The 27,309-nt window shown below is 39.3% G+C and overlaps 1 protein-coding gene across 3 annotated transcripts in view; it reads right to left on the bottom strand.

Moving 5' to 3' along the window:
- Positions 1-27,309, bottom strand: part of fnip1 (folliculin interacting protein 1) — a 119,986-nt gene that overhangs the window by 37,921 nt on the left and 54,756 nt on the right. For 2 of the 3 annotated variants that reach the window (XM_072590613.1, XM_072590615.1), the window contains exons 3-7: positions 12,575-12,715; positions 10,022-10,122; positions 8,307-8,381; positions 5,582-5,670; positions 2,519-2,608 (exon numbers count right to left, since the gene is read on the bottom strand). In XM_072590613.1, the coding sequence (XP_072446714.1) occupies positions 2,519-2,608; positions 5,582-5,670; positions 8,307-8,381; positions 10,022-10,122; positions 12,575-12,715 (496 nt within the window). The remainder of the gene's footprint in view (positions 1-2,518; positions 2,609-5,581; positions 5,671-8,306; positions 8,382-10,021; positions 10,123-12,574; positions 12,716-27,309) is intronic. The other variant, XM_072590614.1, reaches the window with a different exon arrangement.

The raw sequence follows: 27,309 nt of genomic DNA, 5'->3' as shown, positions 1-27,309 counted from the left end.
TCAGTGTAAATTTTCCAGTATTTTGAAATTGCTTTGTTTAAAATTATAAATACTTTACTAAAATCTGTTTTTAGAATGAAGTGGCCATGCCAAATACAGCAGCCACAGTCAGACATATCAGAAGACGACCTCCAAAAATCACATTTAAAAGTAACTGTTGTACCCAGCAGCACTTTAAGGTACAGTAAGATGTATTAGGAATTCACACGAACAAGTAAAACCTTGAGTCAACCATGCTTCCCACCCTGAAACAACAGATGTCAAGAGGTGACCATGCACCGTCTGTTCCTCACCTCGCCAATCCGAATCTCATCGCACACTGCCCAGACCAGAGTTTAGGGATCCTGGTGGCCAAGCTGTGGTTGCGATTCGAAAAGGATTAACAGGGCTACCACTCAGTGGTAGTGCAGAAAGCAGAAATGAGGGAGAAGAATTCTGAAAGGGATAGCACCTCAACAACCAAGGATTGGTATTTCATCGAATCAGCCGAGACTGCTGTTTTGTTCAGTGTCACTTCTGCTGTTAACCTGATAACCTAACACACTCATGAATCTCATCTAAACACACTCAGACCCAGAGATTTTGTATTTGGTCTTCCAATTCTTGTTAAATTGGATTTCAGAATTCTATACAATTGCACTGAAAGGAAAGAGAAGGAGCAAAAGTATGAGGCCTCCCACCACCATACGACATTTCAGGATATACAATTCAGTGATATCAACTGCATACATAACAACATTGAAGAAGAATGCAGTATGATACAACAGGATGTTGTACAACAGTTGGAAAACTTGCAGACTGGGAGAGTTTAGTGGCAAATAAAGCTTAACATAGATAAATGAGAGGTCATATTTTTATTTTAAAAGTAGAAATATTATTAATATCTTCAAAAATTAGAAATTGAATGGACTAAAAGAGTCAGGAATATAGGCCATCAAATCATTAAAAGCAGGATGACAGGTTAACAAAATTAAAATAAAAGAGCTGCGATTTAACTTTATGAGTATGAAATTTAAAAGCAGTGAAGATATATCAAAATAATATCGGAACTGGCCAGCCATAGTTCTAGTATCCAAATAAAGATTAGTGCCAGAAGAGATTTAGAGCTATTGGGATAGATTTAACATTTTGGAGAGATTTTTCTGTAAAAAGAAAATACTTTGAGGAGATCTGAAAGAGGTTTTTAGAATTACAGACAGGTTAGATAGAGAGATGTGAGGAAAAGGTTCTGATTCTCCAAAGGACCATAAAATAGTTATTAATGAATCCAGCAGGGAAAGAAAAGCAACATTTCTTTACTCTGTGCTGATGAGACATGGATATGTAGGAAAGTAAGTGATGGAGAGGACATAAACAGGCTTCAAAAAAATAGATAGGTTAAGTGAGTGAGCAAAGATGTGACAAATGGAGTATAATGTGGGAAATGTGAAATTGCCATTTAGGCAGGGAGACAAGAAGTATATTTAAATAGTGAGAGTTTGCAGAGCTCTAAGATGCAGAGTGATCTAGTGGCCTGCTGCATGAAACACAAAATGTCAGTATGTATATACAACAACAAAAAAAAATTAGGAAAGCTAATACGATGTTATCTTCTATTGCAAGGGGAATTAGATACAAATGTCGGGAGATTATGTTTCACCTATAAACAGCATTGGTGAGACCATATATCAAATAGCATGTACAGTATTGGTCTCATTGTTTAGAGGAGGACATAAATGCATTGAAAGCAGTTCAGAGAATGTTTACTTGATCAATACATATAGAATGGGCAGGTTAACTTATGAGGAAAGGACTGGTGTTTAGAAGGCTAAGAGAAAACTTGATTTAAACATGAAATTCCTGATGAGTATTGACAGAGCAGATGTAGAAAAGTACTTTCCTCTTGTGAAAGAATCTGGAACGGGGAACACTGGTTACAAATAATGCGTCACCCATTTATGACAGAGATGAGGAGAATACTTCTGTGTCAGAGGGAGGTCAGAAGTCTATGGAACAGTCTTCCTCACAAAGTGGTAAAAGCAGGATGCATGAATACTTACAAGGCAGAGCTACGTAGAATCTTGACTACCAAAGGGATAAAAGATTGATCAGCAAAAATGCAGGAATGTAGAGCTGAGGTTAAATTTGAATCAGCCATGATCTTATTGAGTGGAGGACCTGGCATGAAGGGCCAAGTGGCCTCCTGTTTGTATATGAAGGGTATGCAATACAAAGTGAAAAGGGGAGACAGAGGAGGCTCAGAGATGTAAAAGGGAGTGAGAGAGAGAGACACACACACACACAAACTAAACTACTTTTCTTGTGAGTAATGAATGTAGCACCATGGTGTCTAATAAATGATTAACATACGATTTACTAACATCTACTTTTAGGAACAATGGATCAAATGCGTTTTTTTTATTTTTAGATTGGTCAATTTACAGAAAGTAAGAATCTCATTTCCACAGCTGTAAATAGAGCGCATGCCCAGCTAATGCAGACCAACTCACAGTCCAGAACCCACAGGCACTATGCAAACCTGCAAAGAAAGAAGCGCTCCGGATTAGACGGAGCGGTGCTGGCTCAGAAACACCTGGTGCCCGCCTAGGGCTGCAAAGCTGCGAAAAACCTACGGAGCAAAATTGTAACAAAAATAGAAAACAAAACAGAAGAATGGGATTAGTAAAGCCATCAAAGCAAAAAAGTTAGAACACCACATGGACTGCCATTTCAAACTAAAAACAAAAACACAGTTAAAAAATACACCAGAATAGAATCATTTCTCAGTCAAAGTTGACTTTTATACACATTCTTCCCCCTCCCTTGCCCTTCCAAGTCCTGGTTTGGAGACAAAACAAAGGCTAACACAAATGAAATTACTTTTACATCTAAATAGGGCATTTGTGACAAAGAAAAAAGAAATAAACTTACAGTTCAAATAAAAACAAATATACCTTGTGAAGGCTCTTTAAATACACTGATTAAAACCAAATAATGACAAAAAAACACAAGTATTTCATGATGAAAACTGAAGCAAAGAATTAAAGGAAAGTCTGTGAAGTTTGAGGATTATATTCATCAAAGTTTTAAAAAAAAACCCCTCCTGCATCTCCGGCCTCGTGGTTTCAACTTAAGTTGTCATGTTTAACAAACTACATTCTCCTTCCTACTCCCCATCTGCTTGGGGATAAAACACAACCACAAAAGATCAGGTGGATTAAACTAGAAATCAATGCAGTTAATTAAATGTTGTGCATGAAACCGAAGTTGTTTCTCCCAAAGTTCTGCATTATTCACAAATTAAAATGTTCAATCTCCTAACATTATTTACACTCTACCAGCAAATAAGCTGTAACAAAATGTGGAAGGAAAAGATAGAAACAGGACAGCAGGCAAAAGTAATATTTTAGTTACAGCTACGTGCATACTTGTATGTGGATACTGTACTTTTACTTTCTCCTCCTTCTGCTACCACTATAGTCAAAATGAGAAAGTGCACTACTGACCATATTTATCAATTCATGTCCGTCTGCTTCTTCTAATGTTTGATTAAAATTGCACATTATTGCAAACTATCACTGACGTGTTCATGTCTGCAATTTTACATATAAAAACTGATTCTTAACTGTAACCATGGCAACATAAGACAGAGAAGCTAGGCAGGCCATCCAAGATTCAGAAAGATCATGGCTAAACTGATTGTAGTCTCAGCCCTCCTTTTCTGTCTGCAATCCCAATAACTTTCAGTTTCCTGATCTAGCAAACATATATTTAAGCCTGTCTTGAATAAAAATGCAATGACCTAGTCTCCAGTCCTTCCAGGGGAAGAGAACTGTACAGACTAATGACCCTCTGAAAAATAATTTGATCTTAAAAAGGGAGACCTCTTATTCTAGATCCAGTCTCCCCACAAAAGGAACCATCTTTCTGAGATCCATGCTATTAAGCCCTCTCAGGATCTTGTATTTTCTATTAAGATTATCTTTACTTCTTCTAAATTTCAATGGGTATAGTCACAATCTATTCGATCTATATTCAGAAAATAATTAGCTCAACCTCGGATGGATTGAGAGAATTTTCTCTGAACTGCTTACAACATAATTGTTTGCCATTTTCAAATAAGGAGACTAAAACAATACACAGTACAGGGGCATGATCTCACCAGGGTCGCGCACAGCTGCAGTAGAACTTCCCAACTTGTATATTCCATTCTGCTTGTGCTAACATTCGATTTGCCACCTTAATCACTTGCTGCACCCTCTGATATGTGATTCACATACCAGGACACCAGGTCCCTTTGTGCCAGTGTTCTACAATTGTTCACTGTTTAAATAGAGCACTGTTTTCATGTTCTTCCTGTCAAAAGTGGACAAGTTCACATTTTCCCACATTGTACTCAACCTGTTAACTTTTCAACCACTTACTTAAGCTTTCTACATCCCTCTGCACACACTTTACCTCCTCTTGACAACTTACTTTCCTACTTTTTTTGGAGTCACTGCTGCCATTTTAACATGGAATGAAAGATTAAAGAGACATTCATCCTTAGGCTGTTGACATTCAAGCACCAAGGGTAGGCTCAGATTGACACACAAACAACTGCAGAATGTAACGTATCCACCATACTAACCACTACAATGATAGAAAAGAATTAGCCCTTTTAAATTTGAAGGATAAAATTTAGATGACCAGATATTGTACACAGGATGACTAAAATTTCCAGCACACAGATATGCCATTCAATTCATCTTGTTTATTGCGATTCAACCAGCCAAGGTTAAGGTACTTTAAGATTTAACCAGTTAAAGCTGTGAAGTTTGTCAGAGTAAAGCACAGATCAGCTAGGATTACTTTACAAGAGAAGTAGCAAGATCCCTACCAATAGGACACTGGCCTCTCTGTTTATCTGCAACCATCAGTGACAGGCTGACTTCACAAAATCGTATCAACAAGTCAGACTGACCAGCCAATCATCACTCCCATTGGAACAATAAGGACCTAATGTGCCTGGTTCAGGTATCAGGCTAAACTGGTACCATACCATTACTAGGAGGGTCATTTTAGACCAAATTACCCCAAAACTCCTACACTCTAAAAGGAAACTGTAATAATTACCAGCAATATAACAACAGAAAAATTTCAGGATTCATCATTTATAAAGGCAGACGACAATCATTAGGCACTTTCGAGAGCAGATTAATGAACAGAATCTTAAAGCGCATCACAGATAACCCACTAAATAGTCGTTCCATCAGATGTAAGGGCAGAACTTTGGCAACAGCTGACAATTAATCTGAAAATGATGATAGGAGCCCTTGCAATTATACCAAAGTAAAGGCAGCATCCAACAGCAGTCTTGGTCAGCTTCAGAATTTTCTCAGATTTGTGACGTACGTCAAGACACCGTGTTGGCCTGTGTAAATCCAATGTGTCAAACAATCTACAGCATCAGATATTAAATCCAGTGTTGTACAGTCTTACTGGCTGCTAACTGCCTAGTTTAAATCCTCAAAGCAGATTATTTGTCTGACTCCTTTGAGAGGGAGTCATTCTAGGGAGTCAGAATTTAAGTATCTCAAAACAAAGTCATAATGGCACTTACCTATAAGGCTGTTCATCAGAATATTTTGATCTGGGTAAGGTTTTGACGTAGTAGTGTCCTGATTAATACATTCAAGACTGTCTTGTAACCTTAAAGTACAATTAAAAATGCACACATAAATCTTCAAAATCAAGACATATCTCATCAACAGTCACACGATAAAGCACCAAATAAGCAGAGTTGATAAAGTTGCTCATTCTCCTGTTTCATTTCTTCACCTAAAATGACTATTAAGGGAAACACCAAGAAACTTAAATTGCTCTGTATTGCTCCTATTTTTCTCCATTTATGCTTCATTGGAGGAAGCAGTCAGGGTGTAACTCTCCCTGTTCTAACATCATGCAACATATGAAATTAAAGGTTTTGACACACTTGCACTTCAAAACTGCTCAAACTGAGATTATTAACAAGCATCTTTGCAAGTTATTAATCAGGCCTCTGCATCATTATCTCCTTCACCATTTTTGAAGTCGAAAGTCACACAATACCATGTTATCGTCTAACAGGTTTATCTGAAATCACAAGCTTTCTGAGCGCTGCTCCTTCATCAGGTGGAGTGACTTTACCTGATGAGGTAGCAGTGCTCTGAAAGCTTGAGATTTCAAATGAACTTGTTGGACTATAACCTGGTGTTGTGTGGCTTCCAATTTTTCCCACACCAGTCCAACACTGGCGCCCCCACATCATGACCATTTTTGAAGGCCGAAGACTCTTGGAGAAGAGTGTGTGGGTTAGCACCCTGATGACTTTCTGTCTCTAGCTTCTGTGTCAAGGGGCAAGCTGCATGTCCAGGTGACACCCAGCCCAGCAGTGGCAGGAAGCTAATTACAACCATGGCATTACAGATTAACCAGCATTTTCCCACCAAGGCTCTGCCTTTTCCCACCAAGGCTCATCTCCTCACAGGAATTAACAACACTGCAGCATATCAGAATGACTGTGATCAAGCAGCTTGATCTTAAAAGGAGCATAAAAGAGATGTTCTTCACCACATCTATTGACGTGAAAGGTGCCTCCCTGCAGATCGATCCACCTGATATTTTTGGGTGCTGTGATTTGCCTGGTGGTTCCAGCATTTATATTGTTTCTCCATCTTGTGACACCATCCCTGAGCAACACTCACTATTCTTAGGCAACTCTGACTGGTGTGTCCACTTGCCAGTTCGAATTGCACTCCCAGAGGTTCTTTCACGGACTGGAAAGAAGTCATGAGAGATTTGATGGAGATTTCCAAAATCCTGAGCAGTTTGGGTTGAGTAGATAGAGAAGCTGGCCCCATTCATATAAAGGAACAAAAACAAGGGGGCATAAATCTAAAGTGTTTTTTAAAAAAAACCTTTACACAGGAGTCAGGATGTGGAATACATTGCCTGAAAATGTGGAGGCTGCATGGCATTCAGTTGAGATATTCAAGAGGGCACTGGATGATCATATGGATTAAAATAGTGCTCAGTAGTAGGGGAAAAAAAATGTGCGTGTATAATGTTGCTGTATTGAAGAGCTTGTGCAGTCACAATGGGCCTAATGACCACCTTCTGAATTAGCCACCTCTGGGAATATTAGAACAAAAGGTAAGCCCCCTGATAGAGTGAGCTCAAGATCTGGAAATTATCAAAAATTCTGTCGAGAAGATTCTGGTCACCATTTCTCCAGTAAAAGAGAAAAATAAATGTCAGGAAATGGAGAATGGTTTAATATTACCAACACTATAATCGGCATTGCAAAATATGGAGAAACCAAGCCAAAACTTTAACATAACTTATAAGGATTTACTTGAAAACAGTAATGTACTGAACTGCACAGTAGCATAATATGAAAAAACTCAGAGTAGCAAAAGTAATGAGAAAAATAATTACAGCTTAGTCAGCATCCAAACATTGAAAGGCAGTCCCCAGTCTTCTGCTAAAGTTTAAGGAATGCTTGAAATACTTTGCAATGGTGCAACTGTTTCTAATTTAAGGTAATAACTGGATTCTAGCTACTACATTTCAAAGTTAATCCAAGCATTAGCTACTTAAATTAAAATCATCTCCTTTCCCAGAATTTCCATCAAGTGGTGTTATGACAGGATGCAGAGGATACCATAGCATTTTCTTATGTTCAAAGTAAAATAGTTAAATATTTCGAAGTATTTAAGCATCAACAATTAAATAATTTTCTTGTGACGGTGATCATAAGAGCAAAACTCTACAATAAACAAGAGGTTACAGGTTCAATTTTTCATTACGAGATACCTGGTTTCTTTGTCTATCATTGTTAGGAGTTAGAAAGCAAAAGTATGAACTCCTGCTGAAAAGTGTAAGAGCAAAAATGCTGGACAGTAACATCTATGATGAGTCTTTGTCTTCCATTGAGTCATAATATGGAAGTGTCTGTGCAAATGGCAATTTTTGTTTTGTTTGGAAGTGAAGGTCTTCTTTGGACAAAGATGTGACTTGCCAGTGTCCATGAAATAAGACTGCTTAAAGTTGCAAGTGAATCTTGCATCAAAACTCATTCAAAATGCTCACCTGCTTTAGATTCAGGTATGAAAGATTCACAGCAATTATTTCCCCTCCAACTACCTGTTTTACTATAAATCTTAAACAGTGATATTTTTTTCTTTGCCCCATTTTTTGGGTGGCTTTTATTAGATAAAAACAGAAGTCCATTCACAAAACATTGTATCATTTGAATGCATAAAAGTTACTGAAAAACTCGTTTATCTAACAGAAATGGTACCCACGTATTGAGACTTCCAGTGACACTACCTCCGGTACGAGCTGTGAAAACTTTGCTAAGCATTAGTTGAGGTGGAGATCTGAAGAGAAAATTGAGCAAGATTATTTAGAAAATAACTCAGAAATCAAAGATAGCTTTTAACTAAACAAAGATGAAAATTTCTTTGAACTGTAGAAATGGTAACACCATTTTTTTTAAACCACGATTACAAATTGCAGTCTCAATGAACGCTCCTGAATACATCAACTGTTTATTCATTTGGATCACTGAATTTGATAAAGACACCTGAATACACGAAACACTTAATTGCAAAATGAAAATCTATTAAAGTTGAAGAACTAAAAGGCAGTGTGAATTACTCTGAAAATTCTGGTATGCAAGGATGTGTACAATTTTAAGAACAGTTAAGTATTTGTAAGAAAAGTACATTCCACTACTGCCTCAATTCCTAACTCTGATGGGCGGAGAGTAAGACAAAAACGGAATCAAAATTTCTGGGAAGTTGCAGGAAAGCAGAGCGAACTTCCCCAACCCTCCCTCCTCAACCAAGGGGAAAAGGGGAGGGGGGGGGGGGGGGAAATCAGACATTCCAAATTAAACCTGCTAAGTTTCTGTTCAATTTGCAGTTCCCTCTAAATTCCAGGGATAGACTTTAAATCCATGCTGTGTCAAGAGCAGTGGTCATGTTTGGGTGAGCTCACAGGCAAATGTAGGAAACTCCAATCATACATCCCATCCTTGCCAGTTGAAAACCATCAAGTGTTTGCAAGCTTTTAGTAGGGTAACGCAGACCTATTCCAAAAGACTATCAATTATTTTCCTAAAGCCACCACTTTGTTCAATCGAGAATATGACCGAAGGAAAAAAATCTTTTTTGGGCCTTAACAGGGTTGCCCCTCACTGTCAGAGTGAATGGCATCACTCCAATACACCAACAGATCTCCTGAAGAAAGCCCCTTTCAAACATACTTGGTGCAACGTGCCCAGCTCAGCTAAACATCAACACTGCCCTTGCAATCTGGAACGGGTTTGGGTTGGCACATGGACAGACAGAGGCTTTACTCTACTTCTGATAATTAAGTGGCATACAGAATTCCAGGGCTGGACAATTCTATTGTCTGGAGCCTTACCCCTAAATGATATGGGGATATGTGAAGTGATAGGTGATGCTGCAGACCAATTTATGTTGGTGTCACACGAAAGGTGTGCTATAGGGACCGGTCAAGGTTAAAGAAAGTTCAACAGCACAATGTAGATGTTTTAAATCAACCTGTTAGACACATCACGACACACAACTGGAGCAGATGGTATGTGAATTTAGGCCTTCTGACCCAAAGATAGAGTCACTACCACTTCACCACAGGAACCCCTGTGTGCATAGAATATGTATAACTAGTGATCTCCAATCTACAAATCTGAAACATGGTAACAAAAATTAACTGAGAAACACTGGCTGGAATGTACATATCTTCAATAGTATGAATTATGTGGCAAAATGAAGTACATCTATTTCCTTTATAAAGCCAACTAAATAATCCTATTGTTATAAAATTGACTCAGCTGTGTAAACTTTGACTGAGCCACTTTTTTTTTTAAAACCTGGTAAACCAGCTAAAATTTAACTTTCCTCTTTGAACATAAAAAAGCTTTAGAAGCTGATAATACAAATTGGTTAAATAACAAAAGATTGCAACTTGCTAGAATGCAAAGTCTTCTAACCGTATCTGGTGGATTTTTAAGGTGGAACCTTTGTAGCTCATTGCCACAGACCCAAACATCATTTCACCTAGCATGTTGGCATCAGAGGATGGCCGAGAATTCTGGAAAGGAAAGTTAACAACGATGAATACCTTGTTATCGATTTGAAGATGCCTTAAAAACAGAGACTACTGGTGAGTTAATATTTTAGGGCTACATGATGAGGTCATATAAAAGCATCATGTAAATAAAAATAATGTGCAATTTTATAAATCTTATTCTAGGAAACAGGAAAATATATTTTAAGGGAATTATTTAATTTACAAGTAACATTTTGACCATTTCTACCTTTAAAAATCTGTGAAAAACACATCACAGGACACAGCAAAAAGAATTCAACCATTAATATATCACAGCTGAACGTGATAAGTACCGCACTGTTGTATTATAATTGTGGACTGTTATCGGGCATGGGTATGAGTGTGCAAGTCATGGACAGACATCGAGACAGGAGGAAAAGACAGTGAGCGAGAGAGCAAGAGAATGACACAGACAGAGGTGTTCAGCCCTTCCCATGCTCAGTCTTTGTATTCTGTAGTCAAGAGTCACTGTAAACCTGAAGAGAACCAGTTTATTCCTCCTGCAACAGTTACAAGATGGGACATCTTAAAAATAATAAGTCAGAGAATTTTTTTAAAAATTAGGGATCCAGCCATGTTGCATTTCTTAGCAACCAGAAAAAGACAACTGGCCAGTACAAGGCTTTAGAAGAGTCATGAAGATCATCTCAATGTCAGCACCCAGGAACAAGGACCACCGAACTGTCTTTCCAGTCTAATTATTTGCGATAAACAGTAATTCTTATTAAGTGCAAGAACCTAGTCCATGCTTTCAAATCGACCTGTCTGAAAATCAAGTAAACTGGGAAATTTTGCACACTTTTTAAAAATCTTTAATTTTCGTGACAACTTCAGGAATAGCAGGCCTTTATTTCCAGTGCAGCACCCCAGTGAGTCATAAAACATCAGTGTGCAATATGCTCTAAATATCACTGAAATATCACATGCTGGCAATTTGTTGACTCACACATTGTTTAAAAAAAACTAGCCCTTCCTCCCAAAACAAGTCAATATTTTTGGCAGTCAAGCATAAGGAATACTAAGTCACGTAGACTGCTACGGAAGGAAAAGTGGACTCAATGCACACTTGACAGACATACGTCACAATGTGGATCACAGGGATTAGCTATATTTGTGGGGATTAAAAGAGGAAAAAAAAAATCAGTAAATAGGACCTAAAAGCTAATAATCCTGGTGCTTAACCAAAATGCTGAGAGTAGGTATAAGCTTTTGTCTCCCTATCCAAAAGGGAAATTTTGTATTTGTTTATGAAATTTATTTAAATAGATATACTCATACACTTTTGCCTCAAAAATTCTACAGCACTGATCCACATACTACAACACATGTCATTCCTGTTGCATTTTTGCTGTTTTTGAATGAGCAGAACAATCTGTATCAACTTTGGTTGGAAGCAGCTTCATTGGAGTGCAGTAATTAGTTGATCTTGATATGCATAGACTGCCAGTGTGTACTAGTTGTCTAGATGATGTGTTTATAGTTTATAATTTTCTAATGCCTGTTACAGCAGGGTTTAATGCAGAGGCTTGTTTCTCTGCCACTGGCAGCAGAGCATGGAAGACCACTAGATTGGTTAAAAATAGGATGCTAAATTCCCATTCCTACTAAAATTTAAACTTCAGAACAGATGTACAAAGAGAACCCCAAATGTTCATTTTATGGTGCCAGATAGCCTGAGAATGGTCAGTTTACAATACAGCCCTAATTACATGCCTCACCACAAACCAAGGAAAATTTCACATATGATGTGGTCAATATTAGTATTGCTTGAATTGTGCTTTAAAACTTTATAATATTTCTGTAATGTTAAAATCAATAGTTTCTAGTTTCATGTTAGAAGAAATGAATGCAACTCGATATCATTTTAATTTGAAGTATCAGCTACCTTGAGATATGCCAATGAAAGTGCTTAGTTACCCAAATTTCCTGCACTTAGAATGCTAACAAGTTAACATGACCAGTCATTGACAAGTATCAAAAGGTTATTAGCAAGGACTGTTTTTATTCGATAATGATGTCTGGTGAGCAAACCATGAGAGAGATTGCTTTTTCTAGTTCCCATTGGCCCATTCACTAACAGAAAATAATTACCAATATTATAATCTGGAGTAATACAGCTCAAATAATTATCATCCCAGACACAAATAATAGGAGATAGCTGATGTTGTATTGAAAGATATTTTTCACAATTCAATCAGGCAAAATTTTAAAAGCTTCAAGTACCCAGTTTCAGTTGACATATCCATTAGGTCAGTCAACTTAAAAGCAATATAAACTGTCTGAGAACAATTTTTCACCAGCCTCCAAAAGGACATCTTAAAACAATTAATAAATGAAAACTCTTCGAACAGATGTTTCAGGTTACAATCCTCAAAAGAATTAGTTTAGGGGAGACTAAAATAACAGGGTTATAGTTTGTATGTTCAGGCCTTACCTGGCATTTCGAAGACTGATCTTTAGCATTAGGAGCTGATGAAGATGAGGAAGAGAGGCTATCTGAAGAGGTGGTACATGTACTGCATTTTGTATGACAGCATTTCTCGAGAATCTTCACTTGGATATCGCTGCATACTTTCTGCAAGTAGAAGGATTGTAAAAGGTTGGCAGTTTTCTCAGAGATCATGTAAAAACAGCAAACAGTGGAAAAGGAATAAAAATATCAAGTACTATGCCAAAGGGCACAGATTTAAAGTGACTGGAGAAAGAACCAGAAGTGACAGAGGAATGGTTTTACACATCTTCGAGAAAACTATGTGGAAATAAGAGCAGAGAATTGGAACTAACTGCATGTTTAAAAATGGCAAAACCAATAGACCAAATGATCTCCTTCTGTGTTGTAGAAACAAAATTCTCAATTTTTTAATTAACCTGTTCAGAAATGTTGAGACTCCTCTGGAGCAGATGGGACTTGAACCTGGGTCTACTGGCTCAAATTGAGGTACACTACCACAGTGCCACCAGACTCTACGATTATCTATCGTGCATCGTTGGAAATGGTGCACTACCTGCAATTTATATTTTAAAAAGTAACATTTAATTAACATAATATCAGAAGATAATATTGCCAACAATGTGTGCTCTGCCATTCAATAGCATTAATTTCAATCATAGCTGTCAACTCTACTTTACTTTCCATTCCCCATGTTCCTCGGTTCCCTGAGAAACCAGAACAATATGCCAATCTCTGCATTAAATATAGTGAATGATGGCACATCCACAACTCTCTAGGGGTAAAGAATTCCAAACATTCATAACACTGAGTAAAGCAATCTCCACCATGGCTGACAAGGTAAGTCAGGGACGGCTTAAAGGCAAAAGAAAGAGCACAGAAGGTGAAGACTGATGAGAAACCAGAGTATTGGGAAGCCTTTAAAAACCAGAAGTTAATTGAAAAAAAATCAGTAAGGAGATGATGAATACAAGGTTAGGCTAGCTAGTAATATAAAAGAGGTAAAAACAATGACTGCAGATGCTGGAAACCAAATCCTGGATTAGTGGTGCTGGAAGAATCAGTCATTGGCAAGATTTGGGAGTCCATTATGAAAAGGATGAGATTGCATAGTACTAGGAAGTGCATGGTAAAACAGGGCCGAGTCAACACAGCTTTGGACAAAGGAAGCCAGTGGACATGATCCATTTAGATTTCCAGAGGTCTTTAACAAGGTGCAACACAAGACACTGCAAAATAAGAACACAGACTTTGGTGTTGTGGCAAGGTATTGGCATGCATAGAGGATTGGCTGATTAGGAGAAGGCAGAAAGTGGGGATAAAAGGGTATTTTTCATGATGGCTGCCAATGGTGAGTGGAATTCCACAGAGTCCGCATTCAGACTACAACTACTCTCTTTCCATATTAATGATCCGGACAAAAAGAACTAAAGACAATGTTGCTAAGTTTGCAGATGGCACAAAGATAGGTGCAGGGACAGGTGGCATTGAGGAAGTGGGGAGGCTGCAGAAAGACTTGGACAGGCTAGGAGAGTAGGCAAAGAGTGGCAGATGGAATATAAATGTGAGATAGTGCAAGGTTAAGAAAAGAAGTATACACTATATTCTAAATGAGGAAAGGCTTCAGAAAACTGAAGCTCAAAAGGGACTTGGGAGTCCTAGTTTAGATTCTTTTAATGTTAACATACACGTTCAGATGGCTGTTAGGAATGCAAACACAATGACAGCATTCATTTCAAGCGAGCTAGAATACAGAATAAAAGTGTATTGCTGAGTCTGTATAAGACTCTTGTCTGACCACATCTGGAATATTGTGAACAGATTTGAGCCCTGTATGTAAGGATGGATGTGCTGGCATTGGAGGAAGCTCCCAGATGGTTTACAAGAATGATCCTGGGGATGAAGGGCTTGTCATATGTTGAATAGTTGAGGTCGCTGGGTCTGTACTCGATGGAGTTTAGAAGGATGAGGAGGACATCTCATGAAGATTGAGGGGTGACCTTATAGAGGTTTTATAAAATCATAGGCATAGATAAGATGAATCGCGAAGTCTTTTCCTTAAGGTTGGGGAGTTCAAAACTAGGGAGCAATTTTTTTAGAAAGGACATGAGGGGCAACTTTCTTTTTAAACAGAGAGTGGTTCGTATATCAAATTAGCCACTAGAGGAAGTGCTGAATGCAGGTACAGTTACAACATTTACAAAATATTTGGATAAGTACATGAATAATAAAGGTTGGGAGAGAAATGGATTAAACGCAGGTGGGACTAGTTAGGTTTGGGAGCATGATCAGTTTGGACTAGTTGGACCAAAGGGTCTGTTTCCATGCTGTACGACTCTATAATACTAAGAGGTCTGGATTCGGTGGATAGAGAGAAGATGTTTCCACTTGTAGGAGAGACTAGAACCCAAAGGCACAGCTTCAGAGGGAACGGACTAGCCTTCAGAACTGAGAAGAGAAGTATTTCTTCAGCCAGATGGTGAATCAATGGAAGTCAATGCCACAGAAGACTGTGGAAGCCAAATCATTGCGTGTACCCAAAACAGAGATACTTAGGTTCTTGATTAGTCAGGGGATGAAGAGTTTCAAGGAGAAGGGAAGAGAATAGGGGTTAAGAAACACATCGGCCATGATCAAATTGCAGAGGAGACTTGGAGGTTGAATGGCCTAATTCTGCTCCTATACCTTCTGCTTTGTGGTCTACCTTCAGTCCAACATGATCACACACTCTCTCCGCCCCGCACCTTATCCTGAAACTTTGCTCCCTTGTTTTAGATTCTCTAGAAATGGAAACAAACTTTTCGTGTCCACCCTGTCAAGCCCCTTTAAATTCTTGAATATTTCATTGAGATCACATCTCATTCTAAATTCCAGAGAATATGGACCCAATTACTCAGCCCTCATCATAGAAAAATTCTGCCGTTCAAGCACCAGCCAACTGAACCTTCACTGTACAACCTTGAATGCAAAGACAAGCCTCCTTAAATACGGAGACCAAAATTGCACAGTATTTCAGACAATAGCCTCCAAAAGTACAAGTGCAACAAGACCTTCCTTATTTGTGTCTTCCATCCCTCTTACAACAATGATCAAAATGTTATTTGCTTTTTGTTGCGCTTGCATTACCTTTCATGTTCCTGATAGGCATACACTAAAAATCCACTGAACGTCAACAGTTACAAGTTTAATACTTTGCAAAGAAAAGAATCCTGCTTTTCCTATTTTTACAACCAAACTCAGCAAGCTCACACTTCACCATCTGCTATCTTGTAACCCACTCAATTTACTGTCTATATATCTTTTCAGGCTCTATTTTTCTCACAGCTTACATTCCACCTAGTATCTTCAGCATATCTGGATGCGATGTCTTTGCACAAATCAGGGAAAAGCCAACTGTTTTGCATGGTGGAGCCAGTTTTCAATTTTTCCTCATTCTTGCTGGGGCCAATGAACAAATTTCAAAAAAGGTAAGTGTTGCCACAACAGTAAACACAAATTTTATCAACAAATAATTCAAAAGCAAAAAATGTATTAAATGAGTCAACCAATAAAAAGCACCAAGAAGAAATCTTAATGATAATGCTAATTGGCACCTCTTACCAGAGCTACAGAGAAAAAGAATCAGCCCCAATTTATGGTCACTGGGGAATTGGTGGCACGAGGCAGAGCTAAGGAGCTGGGTTTAATAAACACTGAGTTTGGGTTACCTCTGACGGGGGTAGATGCTGAGCTGGCCTCAACAGAATTCACCCAAAAATAGCCATTGGAAGAGAGGTAACTTTCAGCCTGTGGTCTCATCCTTTCACGGTCTGCTATTTCACTTTCCCTCTCTCTCAATCTCATCCCTTCCCCTCCCCTCTTTCTCTCTCAACCTCTTAATGCCAGTCTTACTCTGTCCCCTTTGATTTCAAGAAAATAATCCATGGACTTTGTGGTCCGAAAAAAATTTCCACTGACACTATTACCCCATCAGCAAACATCATGTGTTGAAATGAAAGTGGCCCAAATTTTCCTCATCTCCCAGAGAGATTTGAATGCAGTTTAGTAAAAATAAAAATAAAAATAAAATAAAAAAGAAACAGTGAAAGTGACCCAGCAGTTTTATCATCACCCCTATCCCCTTCAGGGTCACCAGAAAAGCTGCAGCAGCACACATGGGAGAGAGAGAGGGCCTTTGATTGGAGGGGAAGCTCTTCACAAACCATCCAATTCAACACTTAACTGCATTTGAAATTTCGGCTCCAAAAAAAGTAATTTTTTAAAAAACTTCGCATGCAACAACTTTACATTGTTTTTCTCCTAGTCTATGATCCCTCTCATGCAAGGTTATGGTCATTAGTGTGGGAAGCTGATGAGTGAGCTGTAAATTCTTTTACCAATAAAGTCAGAGTGCATGATATACACTGGTGGGATATACGTCACCCATGGGCTGTACACTGGGCACCGCTGAGCACACATCATTAATATAGATCCTAAGTAGTTAAAGGTACTGATCCTCATGGCCACCATTCCTTCTGTCCGCAACTGGGATCCATGCGAATCAGGACCTTCCAGAATCAAAAGTCAACAATGCAAATGAGAAGTGCATGGATCATCAGGGTGGCCACATGCACACACAGGTTAGAGGGAACATTGCTTATGGCTCTCCACTAGACACAACCTACCAACATGAAAATGCCTCAATTATATCCCTATTCTTTGCTTTCTATCCATTAACCAATCTCTTATTCATTCCAATATGTCATAAGTGATAAGCAATGCCCTTCTCATTAAAGACATTCTCACCAATGTCCCTTCAAACTTGCTCCGCCATTCAATAAGATCATCGCTGATCTGTACATGGACTCAGATCCACTTACCCGGCCTCTCACCATATCCCCTAATTCTTAACTTTAAAAACATTTACTGAAGTCGCATCAACTACTTCACTGGACAAGGAATTCCACAGATTCACAACTCTCTGGGTGAATCTGCTTCCTCTAATCTTGAGGCTATGCCTCACCAGCACCCTATATAGCTGCAACATGATTTCCCTGATTTTAAACTCAATCCCTTTAGCAATGAAGGACAAAATTCCATTTGCTTCCCTAATTACTTGTTGTACCTGCAGACCAACCTTCTGTAATTCATGCACAAGGTCACCCAGTTCCCTCTGCATAGCAGCATGCTGCAACTTTTTACCATTACTCCTACCAAAATGGATGACTTCACATTTATTAACATTGTATTCCATCTGCCAGATCTTTGCCCACTCACTTAAAGTATCTATGTTCCTTTGCAAAGTTTCACAGTCCTCTGCATACTTTGCTCTGCCACTCAACTTCATGTCATCTGCAAACTTTGACATTCTACACTCGTTTTATACATAACTCCCAATTATCTATAAAAGTTGTGAATAATTGCAGTCCCAACACTGTTCGGAGGCATACCGCTATTTACTGACCACCAACCAGAATAACACTCATTTATCCCCACTCTTGGCTTCCTGTTAGTCAGCGAATTCTCTATCCATGCTAATACTTTACCTGTAACCCCATGCATTTGTACAGGATCTGCAGTTCATCTTCTTCTCTTCTTTCCTAACACAAGTTTTAGATTTCCTAACTTCCAGTTTTCTGGGATTGTTCAAAAATCTAGGGAAGTTTTGAAAATTATAGCCAGTGCATCCAAACACTCTCCAGCTTTCTCATTACAAACCCAAAAAGGTGCATATCTCAGGTCCGAGGTACAATTAACATCTCAAGTTTGCCTCATACTTTTTTTGCTGCTGGTATTAATGTGTTTTAATTTCCTCACTCATAGTAACCTTTAGGTCATACTCTCATTTCTGGAGTGTAATTTGTATTCTACTGTGATGATAGCTGCAAACCATTAGTTCGATTTCTCCACCTTTCAAACCCATGAGCACGACAATCCAGGAAGACAAGGGGAGCAAATACATGGGAACATTACCAAGGTCTCCTCAAAGCCACTCATCATTCGGACATGGAAATGTCATCAATACTTCAGTGTCACTGGGTCAAAAACCACAAACTCCCTCCCTAACTGCACCATGTGTATGACTATGCCTTTAGTTTATGGGTGGCACAGTGGTTAGCACTGCTGCCTCACAGCACCAGAGACCTGGGTTCAATTCCCACCTCAGGCGACTGTGTGTGGAGCTTTTACATTCTCCCAGTGTCTGCGTGAGTTTCCTCCAGGTGTTCCGGTTTCCTTCCATAATCCAAAAATGTGCAGGTCAGGTGAATTGGCCATGCTAAATTGCCTGTAGTGTTAGGTGTAGGGGAATGGGTCTGGGTGGGTTGCGCTTCGGCAGGTCGGTGTGGACTTGTTGGGCTGAAGAGCCTGTTTCCACACTATAAGTAATCTAACCTAATCTAGTTTAAGAAGACAGCACACCAACTTCTCAAGGGCAATAAAGGGTGCTGCCTAGACCCAAATGAGTGAATGTAAAGACTTTCTCACTGCCCAGGAGGATTTGTCCTATCACTACCTCTGAAGGACAAATGTTTACTTTAGTTACTCTCCATCTTTTTATCATAGTTGAAAGAGCTTTTACACAGGTTGTTCTGCTATAATGCGACAGCTGTGGTCTTCTGCAACATTTGCTATAGAAAAAGAAATCACACTGTAGGAGGTTATTAATAGAAAACCGCTATACCTGTTCAACAGAAAGTTCGCATTACCCAAACAACGTCCACAATTCATCAATCGTATTGTTATCAATTCGCGCTGACAAAACACGCTTTATAGCGAATGAGAAGTTCTGCAATTCGTTGCAGAAGAGGATTGATGAGGGTAAAGTGGTGGACGTGATCCATATGAACTTCAGTAAGGAATTGACAAGGTGCCTCATGGGAGACTGGTTAGCAAGGTTAGATCTCATGGAATACAACGAGAACTAGCCATTTGGATACAGAACTGGCTTGAAGGTAAAAGACAGCGGGTGGTGTGGAGGGTTGCTTTTCAAATTGGAGGTCTGTGACCAGTAGTATGCCACAAGGATCGGCACTGGGTCCACTGCTTTTCACGGAGGGTGCTATGTTTGTGGAATGAACTGCCAGAGGAAGTGGTGGACCCTGGTACAATTACAACATTGTAAGTCTTTTGTGAACCCTTTCAAGTTTCACAACATCCTTCTGATAGTTTAATTTAGATAAATGTTGGAAAGGTAAAAACAATGTCTGCAGATGCTGGAAACCAGATTCTGGATTAGAGTGGTGCCGGAAAAGCACAGCAGTTCAGGCAGCATCCGAGGAGCACGAAAAAGGCAAATCAGGGCAGGATTTATATACTTAATGGAAAGGTCCTGGGGAATGTTGCTGAACAAAGAGATCTTGGAGTGCAGGTTCATAGTTCCTTGAAAGTGGACTTGCAGGTAGATAGGATAGTGAAGGTGGCTTTTGGTATGCTTTCATTTATTGGTCAGAGTATTGAGTACAGGAGTTGGGAGACCATGTTGCAGCCGTACAGGACATTGGTTAGGCCACTTTTGGAATATGGTGTTCAGTTCTGGTCTCCCTCCTATCAGAAGGATGTTATGAAACTTGAAAGGGTTCAGAAAAGATTTACAAGGATGTTGCTGGGGTTGGAGGGTTTGAGCTATAGGGAAAGGCTGAACAGGCTCGGGCTGTTTTCCCTGAAGCATCGGAGGCTGAGGGGTGACCTTATAAAAGTTTATAAAATCATGAGGGGCATGGATAGGATAAATAGACAAGGTCTTTCCCTGGAATGGTGGAGTTCAGAAATAGAGGGCATAGGTTCAAGGTGAAAAGGGAAAGATTTCAAAATGACCTAAAGGCCAACACTTTTTTTTACGGAGGGTGCTGTGTTTGTGGAATGAGCTGCCAGAGGAAGTGGTGGACCCTGATACAATTACAGTATTTAAAAGGAATCTGGATAGGTATATGAATAGGAAGGGTTTAGAGGGATATGGATCAAATGCTGGCAAGTGGGACAAGATTAATTTAGGATATCTAGTTGGTATTTTCTAGTTGACAGAAGTTTGGTTAACTACCAGGAAGCAATGCATGAGGATAAATGAGTGCTAATTTGGCTGGCAATCAGCAACTAGCGGTGTGCCTCAGGGATCAGTATTGGGACTGCAATTATTCACAAATTACATTGATGATTTGGAGTTGGGGACAATGTGTAGGGCGTCAAAGCTTGCAGATGACACTAAGATGAGTGGCAGAGCAAAGTGTACAGAGGACTGTGAAACTTTGCAGAGGAACATAGATATTTTGAGTGAGTGGGCAACGGTCTGGGAGATGGAATACAATGTTAATAAATGTGAAGTCATCCATTTAGCAGTAAAAAGGACTATTACTTGAATGGTAAAATGTTGCTGTGCAGATCAACCTGGGTTTCCTTGTGCATGAATCACAGAGGGTTGGTCTGCAGGTATAACAAGTAATTAGGAAGACAAATGGAATTTTCTACTTCATGCTACAGGGATTGAGTTGAAAAGCAGGAGGTTATGTTGCAACTGTATAGGGTGCTGGTGAGACCACACCTGGCATACTGCATGTAGTTTTGGTCTCCTTACTTGAGAGGAGATGTATTAGCACTGGAAGGAGGTTCACTCAGGTGGAGTTGAGGGGGTTGGCATTTGAGGAGAGACTGAGGAGACTAGGGTTATATTTGTTGGAATACAGAAGAATGAGGGGGGATCTTATAGAAACATAAAATTATGAAGGGGATAGATAAGATAGACGTGGAGAGGATGCTTCCACTGGTCGACGAAACTCAGATGAGAGGGCACAGACTCAAAAATTATGGGGAGCAGATTTAGGATTGAATTGAGAAGGAACTTCTTCACCCAGAGGGTTGTGAATCTATGGAATTCCCTGCCCAGTGAAGTAGCTGACGCTACTTCAGTAAATGTTTTTAAAGATAAAAATAATGTTTTGAACAATAAAGGAATTGAGGGATATGGAGAGAGGGCGGGTAAGTGGAGCTGAGTCCACAAAAAGCTCAACTATGATCTTATTGAATGGCAGAGCAGGCTCGAAGGGTCAGATAGCCTACTCTTGCTCCTAGTTCTTATGTTCTTATGGCATAGACGAGTTGGACCAAAGGGTCTTTTGTGTGTTTTACAAGTCTATGACTCCATGACCTGTGATTTGCTTTTATACTCCTGGCTCCAAAAAACTCAATTGAGAAGCATGTTCTTTTAATCTAATGTTATCCTTAATCTCCTTGGTAAGCCATGAATAGATTTTCCTCACTAGGAATTTTATTTTTCATTGGAATATATTTTTGTTGGGCAAATTTTTTTACCCCCACAATTTACTTACCAGCGTAGTGTCTAGTTTTTAAGTAATCAACCTTAGCCAGCCATTCCAACCCACAACTAACTAACTGTTTTAATTAAATAATCTCAATTGTTTAGACATCATTAATAAACACAAGGTGGAATTTGATTCTATTACCTTCACGATTATCAAATGGATCTTTTACAGTGACATTTACTTCAATGCAAAGGGCCTAACAGGGAAGGCAGATGAACTCAGGGCATGGTTAGGAACATGGGACTGGGGTTTCACAGCAATTACAGAAACATGGATCAAGCAGCTTAATGTTCCAGGATACAAATGCTACAGGAAGGATAGAAAGGGAGGCAAGAGGGGGTGGCATGTATGATAAGCGATAGCATTACAGCTGTACTGAGGGAGGATATTCCCAGAAATACATCCAGGGAAGTTATTTGGGTGGAACTGAGAAATAAAGGAATGATCACCTTATTGGGATTGTATTATAGACCTCCTAATAGTTAGAGGAAAATTGAGAAACAAACTTGTAAGGAGATCCCAGCTATCTGTAAGAATAATAGGGTGGTTAGGGTAGGGGATGTTAACTTTCCAAACATAGACTTGGACTGCCATAGTGTTAAGGGTTTAGATGGAGAGGAATTTGTTAAGTGAGTACAAGACAATTTTCTGATTCAGTATGTGAATGTATACTAGAGAAGGTGCAAAACTTGACCTACTCTTGGGAAATAAGGCAGGGCAGGTGACTGAGGTGTCAGTGACAGAGCAGTTTGGGGCCAATGACCATAAAATTTAAAATACTGTTGGAAGAGGATAGACCAGATCTAAAAGTTGAAGTTCTAAATTGGAGAAAGGCCAATTTTGATGGTACTAGGCAAGAACTTTTAAAAGCTGATTGGGGGCAGATGTTCGCAGGTAAAAGGACGGCTGGAAAATGGGAAGCCTTCAGAAATGAGATAACAAGAATCCAGAGAAAATATATTCCTGTTAGGGTGAAAGGGAAGGCTGGTAGGTATAGGGAATGCTGGATGACAAAAGAAATTGAGGGTTTGGTTAAGAAAAAGAAGGAAGCATATGTAAGGTATAGACAGGATAGATCGAGTGAATCCTTAGAAGAGTATAAAGGCAGTAGGAGTCTACTTAAGAGGGAAATGAGGAGGGCAAAAAGGAGACATGAGACAGCTTTGGCAAATAGAATTAATGAGAATCCAAAGGGTTTTAACAAATACATTAAGGACAAAAAGGTAACTAGGGAGAGAATAGGGCCCCTCAAAAGATCAGCAGGGCGGTCTTTGTGTGGAGCTGCAGAAAATGGGGGAAGATACTAAATGAGTATTTTGCATCAGTATTTACTGTGGAAAAGGATATGGAAGATATAGAATGTAGGGAAATAGATGGTGACTTCTTGCAAAATGTCCATATTACAGAGGAGGATGAAGTACTGGATGTCTTGAAATGCACAAAAGTGGTTAAATCCCCAGGACCTGATCAGGTGTACCCTAGAACTCTGTGGGAAGCTACAGAAGTGATCGCTGAGCCTCTTGCTGAGAGATTTGTATCATCAATAGTCACAGGTGAGGTGCCGGAAGACTGGTGGTTGGCTAACGTGGTGCCACTGTTTAAGTAGGGTGGTAAGGACTAGCCAGGGCACTATAGACCGGTGAGCCTGACGTCGGTGGTGGGCAAGTTGTTGGAGGGAATCCTGAGGGACAGGATGTACATGTATTTGGAAGGGAAAGGACTGATTAGGGATAGTCAACATGGTTTTGTGCGTGGGAAATCATGTCTCACAAACTTGATTGAGTTTTTTGAGGAAGTAACAATGAGGATTGATGAGAACAGAGCAGTAGATGTGATCTATATGGACTTCAGTAAGGCGTTCGACAAGGTTCCCCATGGGAGACTGATTAGCAAGGTTAGATCTCACGGAATATAGGGAGAAGTAGCCATTTGGATACAGAACTGGCTCAAAGGCAGAAGAGAGAGGGTGGTGGTGGTGGGTTTTTTTTCAGACTGGAGGCCTGTGACCAGTGGAGTGCCACAAGGATTGGTGCTGGGTCCTCTACTTTTTGGCATTTATATAAACTATTTGGATGTGGGCATAAGAGGTACAGTTAGTAAGTTTGCAGATGACACCAAAATTGGAGGTGTACTGGACAGCGAAGAGGGTTGACTCAGATTACAACAGGATCTTGACCAGTTGGGCCAATGGGCTAAGAAATGGCAGATGGAGTTTAATTCAAATAAATGCAAGGTGCTGCATTTTGGGAAAACAAATTTTAGCAGGACTTATACACTTAATGGTAAGGTCCTGGGGAGTGTTGCTGAACAAAGAGACTTTGGAGTGCAGGTTCATAGCTCCTTGAAAGTGGAGTTGCAAGTAGATAGGATAGTGAACACGGCGTTTGGTATGCTTTCCTTTATTGGTCAGAGTATTGAGTACAGGAGTTGGGAGGTCATGTTGAGGCTGTACAGGATATTGGTTAGGCCACTATTGGAATATTGCGTGCAATTCTGGTCTCCTTCCTATCGGAAAGATGTTATGAAACTTGAAAGGGGAAAGAAAAGATTTCCAAGGATGTCGCCAGGGTTGGAGGATTTGAGCAATATGGAGAGGCTTAACAGGTTGGGGCTGTTTTCCCTGGAGCGTTGGAGGCTGAGGGGTGACCTTTTAGAGGTTTACAAAATTATGAGGGGCATGGATAGGGTAAATAAGCAAAGTCTTTTCCCTGGGGTCGGGGAGTCCAGAACTAGAGAGCATAGGTTTAGGGTGAGAGGGGAAAGATATAAAAGAGACCTACAGGGCAACTTTTTCATGCAGAGGGTGGTACGGGTATGGAATGAGCTGCCAGAGGAAGTGGAGGAGGCTGGTACAATTGCAACATTTAAGAGGCATTTGCATGGGTATATGAATAGGAAGGGTTTGGAGGGATATGGACCAGGTGCTGACAAGTGGGACTAGATTGGGTTGGGATATCTCGTCGGCATGAACGGGTTGGACCAAATGCTCTGTTTCCATGCTATACATCTCTATGACTCTATTACTAACTGACCCTGTCTCATTCACAATACTAGATCTGAATAAACATTATCCATAGTTAGTTCCACATTATATTGTTTCAAGAAACTTTGAAAACTATACTGAACAGATATACATCTGTTGTCCCTGCATTATTTAAAAAAAATGGTCTTCATCATTCTCATTTCACACTTAGCCTTCTCAAAGATGGTATCCAGTGACCGTGAGCAGTAGTGGTGATACAAAAATAAAACAGAGCAGAAAGCAGCATACCATTTCCCCAACCTCACCTCCCACCTCTCCAACACACAAAAGGACGTGGTGTTTTCTTTCGAACAAGGCTGTTAATCAGGGAGTGTGCGCTCTTTTGGATAGAAGTTTTAAAACTGTACACTGGAGCTTCCATAATTGGGCCATTAATCATTCCTCAACCAGAATTAATTCCATAGACTAGCTCATGAATGAATATGGAATCTTCTGGACAAGTTGGAACACAGGATCAGGTGTGAATCATTCAACTCCATGAGCTCATTCCTCAATTTAATAACCAAATAGTGCTAGCATTTCCATTTTATATGGTAATACCCTTTGTCCACCTTGGTTCCATATCCCTCATCATCCTTGCTATTAAAAACGTATCATTCTTTGATTTAAAACTTTTAATTGAGCTATTTTTACGGGAATGAGTTTGACACATTTCACAAATATGTTTTATAATTTATTTCCTGAAGAGCCTATGAAGTTTATGTCCCCTAGTCTTAGTCTCTATAATCAGCGGACTAGATTTTGGGGATTTTTGACAAGCCCTTTCAAAATCTTTAAAATTTCAACAAAATCATTCTTTATACGCAATATTACAGACACAATCCTAGAATATATGTAATCCAACTCTCAGAAGTGATGCTGCACTGCAGTCTTTCCAATGTCAATATATACTTAAGGTGTGGTGCCCATAACTATACACAGTACCCCAGGTGTGGTCAGACCAGCTCGCTCTTTACCTGTGATAAAACTGTCACCCCATTATATTTTAGCTTTGCAGATTACACTGTATTTGATGGAGTTTTTGATTTTGTTTGTGCTGACCACTAGTTTTAATTTGTGCAACAAACTTCTAAATTTCTTTGCGCCCCTGCAATTCCCCATTTTTCAACATTTAAACTTACAGTTCTGCTCTTTGTCCAAAATAATTTAAGTGAACCCATCAAACTTTTCACACTTGCTTTGTCAACATCTCTTCTGACACTCATTCACACTACTTACCACGTCAATAATCATTGCAAACTCAATAACCTTGAATATATTGCTCTCTATTGTACCGTGTAAGTGATTAATACTGTAAGCACTTGAGGCCCCGTATCATTCAATATGGGACACGATTAGTTACTTCCTACCAATTTGAGTACATACCAATTATTCCCATTTTGTTATCCAAGATAAAATCTATTTCCTAACCTGGTCAATAATTTGCCTTCAGAGTAATTTTGGGTAATTGTTTCTTATATAAAGCCTTATTGAATGCCTTCTGGCACACCTACTACATGTACCTCTATGGTTACTTCCTTTAAAAAAAGGGTTTTTTAAAAGGGTTTTCTTTTAAAAACTCAATTGTCACTGGCTCATTGTAATATCTCAACCATTTATTGCATGATCATTTGGCCTTATGTTTTACGCTTCACAGACTTGCCTGTAACAATTATAAGATATATCATTTCCTAAATTGTCTCACACCTTTCTTAAATAGTGGGTAACAATTTTTAGATCTAAAATTGGGAACAGTACAGAACATTATGGCTGAATATCGATAATTTCCTCACCTAGCATCACATTTTTGGAATTTGGCATTCTTTAGAGCCATGATCTTTTTGAAAACTATTTTCCTTCTTATGTTAATTTCAGGTTTTCATTAACCAGTAGATTCCCTGGAATTTCAGGAATAATGCCTGCCATGAAGGCTGACATGACTGAAAAAGTCATTATTCTACAAATACATAGTTAACATTGCAAATGAGACTTTTTTTTTAAAAAAGGGTTCACATCTTCATGAGAGCACCTATTTCTCTCTGAATAACTGTTCAATCGAATGCTAGTTTTGATAGATTTCATTTTACTTTGTGGTTCTTTACAGCACACTAACATCTTTGCTTTCATTGCAGAGAGCAAAGGAGTCAGAGTCATTAACTACTTTTAAAGGCAGAATTAGTCAGATTCTTGACTAACAAGCAAGTCAATGTTACCAGAGGTCGGTGGGAACATGGAGTTGAGGCTATGTCAGATCAGCAATGATTTTGCTGAATGGTGATAGAAACTAGAAAGGCCAAATGGCTGAACCCTGTTCCTAATTCACATGTTTGTACACGTTTTCTAAACTGCATCAGCAACCACAATTCAAAAAAAATGAAGTGACTCATTAACTGTGATATGCTTTG

The sequence above is a fragment of the Chiloscyllium punctatum genome, chromosome 20, assembly GCF_047496795.1.
Source record: "Chiloscyllium punctatum isolate Juve2018m chromosome 20, sChiPun1.3, whole genome shotgun sequence".
In the NCBI taxonomy this organism is placed as follows: Eukaryota; Metazoa; Chordata; class Chondrichthyes; order Orectolobiformes; family Hemiscylliidae; genus Chiloscyllium; species Chiloscyllium punctatum.
Note: the sequence above shows the minus strand (reverse complement) of the source record. Positions and strands in the feature narration are given on the sequence as shown.